Source organism: Sinocyclocheilus rhinocerous, unplaced genomic scaffold (genome assembly GCF_001515625.1).
Source record: "Sinocyclocheilus rhinocerous isolate Xijiao unplaced genomic scaffold, SAMN03320098_v1.1 scaffold489, whole genome shotgun sequence".
In the NCBI taxonomy this organism is placed as follows: Eukaryota; Metazoa; Chordata; class Actinopteri; order Cypriniformes; family Cyprinidae; genus Sinocyclocheilus; species Sinocyclocheilus rhinocerous.
The window spans coordinates 385,144-393,929 of NW_015666177.1; the positions used below are offsets into that span (position 1 = coordinate 385,144).

The following is an 8,786-nucleotide window of genomic DNA, read 5'->3' on the forward strand; positions in this document are numbered from 1 at the left end:
GGAAGTCTACGGGTTACGTCACGGACACTACGTCCATGTTTTTATACAGTCTATGTTTACAATACAACCTGAGTACATGCCGCTGAGGTGAGGGGCGGGACGTTAAGAAGCGCACTAGAGGCGGTTTAGCCAATCACAACACACTGGGCTAGCTAACCAATCAGAGCCCATCGCCTATTTCTGAGGGCGGGGCTTCATAAAAACAGGAAAAGATCAGTCCGTTTCTCAGAGAAGGGACAGAGCGGTGTGGAATAAAGCAGTTTCTAGCCATGCAGCCTTTCTCTCAGGTTTTATGACAGTACCTTTTATGGTTATAGTAGAACATTAAAATATTACAATTTAAAATTGCTCTTTAAAGCATTAAAAACACTAAAAATTTAAATCATAAATAACAGAAAACAGACTACATTTTAACTGATAAGAAAAGATTTGAACTCATCTGAGCTAGTAATTAGGGCTGTATAAGTCAGCTTACATTTGATTTACAGTTACTGCTATCATAAAAATACACTTATGTAGAATTAAAATTCTACAAAAGGCCCATTTAATGTCCAACATAAAATATTTGAGCAGAATGCATATTTTATTCAGAATTATTGCGCTATTATTCTATTGCATACCTGTGACGTGTCCGTTATACACTGAGGACAACACAACGTCTCAAATGCGTTAAACAGCACAAATATAGCTGCTGTTTGCCATGCTGGATCCGTTTGATCCATGATCGACATTAAGGACTGCTTAAGAATAAGCGTGCACATCAAATTATGTTGACTCATTGAACCTGGATCGAATTAAGTGAGATTGCGTGAACTTAAATTGTCGTTTATGAAACCGCTTTAGTCCCGATTGATTTGTTAGGTTATTTCAAGTCAGGTTTTGTACTTTAATCCCCGCTTTGCTTAGCGTCTTTTGTGAAACAGCCCCCTGATGTTGTCTTACGACATGACAACATGTTGCCGTCGTGATTATTTGTCTTTTCCGCTTGACTTGCAGTTCGCAACAGCACAAGCTTGTTTTTGCAAGACGTTTATCATGTTTTCTACAAAAGCGTCTTACGTTTTACGAGGCGTGAGAACGTGAAAAAGCTAGGTCAGACTGAAACGGATTTCCAGGAATGCAATTCGAATAGGATTCCAAACCAAAGGATTCCGTAGGATTTGCACCAAAACCGGATTTGGGCTGACAGTCTGAACGAGGCTTTAGTTTGGGTTTATGTTTTATGTCTGTTAATTATTGTCATCTTAATCGTGACAGAGTGTCCAAACACACAGAAAGTAAAGCTACTGAGATCCATGTGACGTAAAGATGGCGTCTATTAAAGAGGAGAGTGAAGACATTAAGATTGAAGATGCGATCCGTGTGAAACAAGAAGATACCGAGGAACAAACAGGTTGGTTTTTATTCTCAAAGCTGAACGCACTCATTTGATCCTTATTAAAATGTTTCATTCTACAGAAATGAATGATTATTGAAAATTATCCTATGGGTGTTTTTTAATTAAAAAGTGGTTTTATTTGACATGGAGCGGGTGGCCACCACTAATGCTGCCTCCGAGTGCAGCTGAGAGGATCCTACTGCCAGGTTAAGCATTTGTTATTGTGACATCACACATTAATTTAGGAAAAATAATAACACATTAGTGGCCCAAACAAAACAAAAAGTCTCAATTAATTCACTCAGCCCTCCAATACCATTGTCATAATGCGGTCGGCTAGATAGGACTTAACCCATACTAATGCTTGTCCACAAATGCCAGCATATTTTTTAAGCTATTATCCAAGATAATATTGTGTTGCATGTTGCCAAAAGATGTAACATCACTAGATGAGAGATATAACTTTTAGCACATTTTCTGTGCAAAGATGGGGCTTAAAATTTGACTGAAGTGACATAAATACAGTTTCTTTGCAGAATTGGACAGTGACGCTGTGAAACGGAGAACTGAACTGTGAGATGTTACTTTTTTTGGATACAAGCTTTGAAGCCTTGGTGCCAAATATCACATCACTAGTAGCAGGTATTTGCTCAACATGAGCAATGATGTACACAAGTCCATATGATCAAAAACTTGATTGAAAGTTGTGCTGGTGAAGTGTCTAGTAGGTGCTCTAGCCATTACATTTTAAATAATCTAGAGCTTATTTGTTGACAACATTTCTAATGTGAAAGAAGGCTGTTCTATAAATGATGGAAATGTTATTATCAAAGAAGTAATTGCTCTTAGCACAACAACCAGGGGTGTATTCCAGAAAGCAAGGTTAACTTACTATCTACTAAACCCTGAACTCTCGGTTGATTAACCCAAACCTTGCTTATTCGAGGTATGCTGGTTCCAAAAACGCTTCCGGAAGTAAGTTCATTCAACCCAGAGTATGTTCCTGGTTAAGACTCAAGACATTCTCAACAGAGCGATGAATTGACGAGTCGCTATGGAAACGGATGTTATACGAAATACGTTTTAGAAAATGCTGATCTATGATGTGTGAGATGATCATATAAAATGTAATAAATATAATATAATAAATTAAACATTACCTTGTTATAATAGTGTTTTCTAATTTACCTTGTTATAATAGTGTTTTCTAATTTATACAGATAACTATTATATATGCCAATAATATAAATAATAACCGTATTAGAATAATATATTACCTTATATATTATTCTAATATGGTTATTATATTTATTATACTATTCATAGCTTTCAGTCACGTGACCGGCTAGAAGATCTGGGCAAAACATTCATAGAACTGCAGCACAAGCCTGTCAATTTTCCATCTGTTTTCACAGCCGCAAACATTTAGATCACCTCTCAAAAGAATAAAACAATGGTATGTGAACAAAATGCTAGTTTTGGCCATTTGCAATCCATATTAAGCACCCGCGGCAATATTTCAATCATTAAACAGTGCGACAAAACGTTGTAAAAACACTTAAAGTGCCTTAATATATTTAAAACAGTAATATTAAAATATCAAATTCAGTAATCTCTATATTAATGATGTGTAGTGTACATAAGCAAGCAGATGAGGCCGGAATATGAACGCTATCCGCTTAATGGTTCAGTGTTTTCCTTATAATAATTTTCTATGGGATACCACTTGACGTGAAACTTTGCACGTTGCGTTTATATTCGGGCTTCATCTGCTTGCCTGTACAAAATATACATCATCAATAAGGAGTTTACTGAATTTTGCCTTTTAATATCTGCGTTTTACTACATTACTACTTAAAGGTGACATATCATGAAAATCTGATGTTTCCAGGTTGTAAGTGCTATAATCAGGTCCCCGGTGCATCTATCAACCAAGGAAACGTGAAAAAGATTAACCCAGTAACTTTGTTTTGGGAAGTTTTTTCTGCAAGCGTCTGAGAAAACGAGCGCGTCTGATTTCACTCCCCTAGTGACGTGACACGTGTGTTTTTAACGTAAACTTGTGTGTGAAAGAGAACTTAGTTTAGTACTCACATGCTGTGACAGCCGCTTTCTGTGCGTGTGCTTCGGATGTGTGCACTCAGAAAACCGTATATCAGAAGTTTAAACTCATATGGTTTAAAACGCATGATTTCAGAAAAACAGAATGGTCTGACTTCAGTTTTGTGAAAATATACATTAAAAAATATCTGCATGAAACGGAAACATTCATATAAACTCCTACCCCTAAATGAATCGCGATTTGTTTAGCGTGACATATTTGAATCGATTTTCAACGGGCTCGCGGTTAATCGTTACATCCCTAACGTATATTACAGAACTTTATTGTAATAATATATGATATTGTGTGCAATCTGTCACGCCCTCTGGAGTTTTTTATTTTTTTTTTATGTTTTATATGTCTAAACATTTTGTTGTCTGTTGCTTTGTGCCCATTAAACTGGAGTTAACTTGTATTTGTCTCTTTTCACCTTAGATCTGATGCCGCTGAAAGAGGAGAGTGAAGTACTAGATGAAATTAAAGAAAAAGTAACTGATATCGTAACTGAAGAAATATCTGAAAAGACTTCCTCACAAAAAAGTAATTTCACCTGCCAACAGTGTGAAAAGTGTTTCTCTACAAAAAGAAACCTGAAACGCCACATGGACATTCACACTGGAGAGAAGCCTTACGCCTGCCAGCAGTGTGGAAGGTGTTTCAATAAAAAAGGAACCCTTAAAGGTCACATGAGCATTCATACTAGAGAAAAGCCTTACACGTGCCCTCAGTGTGGAAACTGTTTCACCCAGCAAGGAAACTTTAACAGGCACATGAGAGTTCACACTGGAGAGAAGCCTTACACTTGCAAACTGTGTGGAAAGAGCTTTACAACAAAACTAAACCTTAAGGATCATATAAACAGTCACACTGGTGAGACGCCATTTACATGTGATCAGTGTGGAAGGAGCTTCCGATATAAGGTAACCCTTAAAAGGCACATGAAGGTTCACTTAAGAGAGAACAGTTTTATGTGTCATCAGTGTGAAATGAGTTTCTCAGACAGCAAAAACCTTAAGAATCATGTGATAACTCACACTGGAGAGAAACCATACATGTGCCTTCAATGTGGAAAGACTAGCTCAAACAATGCAAACCTTGTTGTTCACATGAGAATTCACACCGGAGAGAAGCCTTTCACCTGCCCTCAGTGTGGAAAGAGCTTCAGATTTATCGGAAACTTTCAGACTCACATTAGAGTTCACACAGGAGAGAGGCCTTACACGTGTCTCGAGTGTGACGAGAGTTTCTCATATCAGAGACATCTGAAACGTCATCTGCTAACTCACTCTGGAAAGGAAGTCTAGTGTTTCGTCAGTGGCCAGAGGTTTACAAAGTAGAGCAATTTCAAAAATAACCTGCGCATTCAGTCTGGAGAATGGCAAATTTCTTGTGAAATAAAATTTATCATCATACAGATACACCTGAAAATCATGCAGACGTGAGACCCTATTCTTGTTATGTGTGTGAAAAGAGTTTTAAATGGCTCTGCAATTTAAAGGGGACCAGAAAATACTAGTGATGCCGATTTTTTTTCTTTCTTTCTTCTTTTGTTTGGAAATAACACCAAGTCTCTTCTGTGCACAAAATATAAACAAATTATTTTAAATTTTGGTTAGTTTTTAACAAAAAACGTAGTTGTTAAAAATAACTACAAATCAATTGCTTAACCGTAACATTTTATTTAAAGTAGTGCTGTCAAACGTTTAATCGCGATTAATCGCATCCAAAATAAGTTTTTGTTTACATGATATATGTGTGTACTGTGCACACACATGCATGTATATATTTAAGAAAAATGTTGTTTATATTTTAAATATTTATTTATAATATAAATTATATAAATATATACATGTAAATAGTTTCGAAATATTGAAACCGTATGTGTGTGTATTTATATATACATAATAAATATACACAGTGCACACCCATATATCATGTAAACAAATCTTTTATTTTGGATGCCAGGCTTAAAGTTCTCCGGCACCGTGCCGGATCTCAACCAAACTAACATTACTAGCCAATCAGACATTTTTGGTCCTATAAACATGAGACACGCATAATAGTATCCAACTACAGAGCGCGACACATTCTGAAAAAGCTGCAAGGCGCAATGGTCCATCTAATTTCCATCTAGAGCCATATTTATATAGAAAAGCTATTTTCTATATAATTAACGGAGCTTTGTAAACAGCTCAGAGTAATCAGGTCATCTCCATAAGAACGATATGATCGGCAGAACAAATTTACCTGTAGTTTTGAAAAGGTCCTGTTCACACATGATCTCTTAACGGCAATTTACCAGTGAAGACTGTATGTGTGAAAGGGGCTAAACTCTTCCTCTGCATATGCGGTGAGTTTGGGTTGCTTAACGTTCATCTGGGAAAACTGTGCGTTATCTCACTTAATTTGTAAACGTCATTTATAAGCCTATGCCAACACAGAATACATCAACATATTTCTAAATATGCGATTTATTGAAGATCGTGATTTCAAAATAAAAGTTTCTGGCTTTGCATATGGCCAAATATGGCAATTAAATGGATTTAAACGTTGTTGAATCACATGGAACATCACCAGGCCGTTGGCGCTCTTGCAGGTATTTGTTATAATATAGGCATATTACATTATGTATTTAACAGTGTTGTTCAATAAAACCATTTACTTGGTTTTGATATTTTATTTGAGCCAATTATTATTGGCTCTTATTATTAACAACCCATGCAAATGGACAGACGATGAATGTGACATGCATTTGCGGAAAGCTGTGCAAGAATCATCGGAGCCTAAAAATCCATCAGGCTAGAATTAAATGTTTGGAGCGGGAGAGTGAGGTGCAACGCACAGGTCTTGAACCTGGTGAGATGCAGGAGGAGCCCGGCCAGGAGGCAACCCCCAGAGCCCAGTCCCTCCACGCACCAGAGCCTCCAAATCCCAGCAGAGTAGTTCAGCAGCGGATTAAATGGCCCCCAGCCAGCAAACGGAGTGAGTGGCTGCAGTTTGATAAGGATGTGTCCAACATCATCCAAGCCACAGCCAAAGGAGATGCTGACAGTCGACTCCAAACGATGACTACCATCATCTTCAGCTATGCCTTGGAAAGATTCGGCCGGGTAGAGAAAGGAAAAACCAAGTCTACCTTTTACACCATGAACCGTAGGGCTACAAAGATACATCATCTGCGTCAGGAGCTTCGCACCCTCAAGAAACAGTACAAGAAAGCTACTGGATGCGTCCCAGTGCATTCATGAGATGTTTCTTGTATAGTTGCCTCATCGTTAGTTTATATATAAATATAGTCACATTAAAGCCTGTTTTTCCACTTAGTTCAGTTTGTATTACTAAAACATACTTGTCATAATAATCAGTAGATTACTTGATTAGCAAAATAATTGTTAGTTAAGCCCTAGATTTGTTAAAACAGTTCAAAATATAACTGCATTGTTCTACTTTTTGTAATTAAAAGACAAATATTTTGTCATTCAAATATTTCTTCAAGTATTAAAACATTTGTCTCGTTCTAGTGAACCAAGTACAGTATATGCATTTTGTCTTATCTCGTGAGCTAAGTTTATTGTCACACCCCTAGTGTTAATAAGCGGTGATATAGCTCATAATTTTCCAAGTGTATGATATAGCTTTCATTCTTCAGGTCAATCATATACTCGTGAAAAAAAAATCAGTTTGAATAAGGAAAGCGATAACTTTGCCATAGTATCCTTTCAAATGTTAAAGTTGCCACAGTCATTGCATTCTTTGCATGTGCTGCACTTTATTTGTATCATTTGTTTTATTAGTTTATATATTAGAATTTGAAAGATCCTCAGCAGTTGCCCAAAGGCTCTGGCTGATGGGCGCTATCGGTGGCGCCATGACCAGGTGCTTAAGGCAATTGCTGAGAGCTTAGCCTCAGCCATCAGCACCAGCAAGTACCATCATGCTCCAAAGAAGGCAGTCCACTTTATTAAAGCTGGAGAGAAACATCGGGTGTGCCCACAATTAACAACAGGCCTCCTCCATAAAGCCTCAGATTGGCAGCTGCAGGTCGACCTGGGAAAACAGCTGAGGTTCCCTCAGCACATTGTAACAACAAGTCTCCGCCCAGACATGATAGTTACCTCCGAGGTTTCAAAACAGCTAATCATGCTGGAACTTACGGTTCCCTGGGAAGAGCGTATTGAGGAAGCAAATGAAAGGAAACGCGCTAAGTACCAGGAATTTTTCACTTTCACTGTTGCGCTCGCGTCTCTTGCATGAAACGCCATTCTAAAAACACTGCGCTCAAGTTAAAAGAAGTTCACTCCCATCTTCTTGCATGTTTTACCTATTCCACCGCCTGCGTCGCATCTTTGTCAACACATAAGCGCATTCTGTGTGAATGACGCCTAGCGCTAAATTGATGGTCCTTCACAGAGCGAGTCACACGTGAGCGGTTACTTCTGTTGTTTTTTCTGCTCAAGTGAAACCGAAAGTAAACAGCTCTGAAGGAAAAGCCCACATTACAGGAAAAGATGTCATGGGTGTGTGTGTGTGTGTGTGTGTGTATGAGAGAGAGAGATTGTTTCTTTGGAATATATTGTGATAATATAATGTGATAAACATTAGCCTACTCGACTCCATTCTTTGTGCTTTCGTTGCTGTTGTTTCCAATCCTGTGGCACTGAAAGGGTTAACGCATAGACCTTGGCCATGTTGAAATCAAAAAGAAAATGAATGCTGCCCAAGAGTTGCAGCACATCAGTTATGATCCCTATATCCATGAAATCCTAAGAAAAGTTAATATGGAAAATTATACCACCGGATGATTCATCTGTGATTGTGCACTCAAACCTTTCTGTACAAGCTTCAATCATATTGGGTTATTTCATTTAGACTGGCTCCAGACTTTACATGCTATTGCCATTCTGTCTTGCAGTTCTACTGTTTGTTTTCGACTTTAGGTGTCTCAGGTTTTGGACTGTTGCACTATTGTCCCTCAGAACTTTCTGTAAAAAAACAAAACACTATTGGGGTTGTATTCATGCATCTTAGTTTCCTTTGCAATACATCAAAGTCGACTCCCACGCTGTATCTATCCAGCGAGCCAATCAGCGCTCCGCAGGTCAGAGATGAAAGCTGTATAGCGGTGTTTGCTAACGGTGTGTGCGTGCCTATAAAGTAAGTAGCAGTCTATTCATCCATTGTTCTCTACTATGTTTATATATGTTTAACTGCTCAGAGTGTGTCCAAGTGCTGTGTTAAGTGTGTATATTTACATACTAGATTCCTCACATATATCACTGTTATGTTTAGATGACATAATCTACTGTA

General features: G+C 37.9%; 1 protein-coding gene across 4 annotated transcripts in view; it reads left to right on the forward strand.

The window, feature by feature from the left end:
- The window catches only part of LOC107732005 (gastrula zinc finger protein XlCGF8.2DB-like), a 21,626-nt gene extending 16,611 nt beyond the window's left edge, over nt 1–5,015 (forward strand). For 2 of the 4 annotated variants that reach the window (XM_016543230.1, XM_016543229.1), the window contains exons 2-3: nt 1,258–1,393; nt 3,915–5,015. In XM_016543230.1, the coding sequence (XP_016398716.1) occupies nt 1,309–1,393; nt 3,915–4,783 (954 nt within the window). In that variant the 5' untranslated portion in view covers nt 1,258–1,308 and the 3' untranslated portion in view covers nt 4,784–5,015. The remainder of the gene's footprint in view (nt 1–1,257; nt 1,394–3,914) is intronic. The other 2 variants (XM_016543228.1, XM_016543226.1) reach the window with 1 other exon arrangement.
- Nucleotides 5,016–8,786: the final 3,771 nt, after the last annotated feature.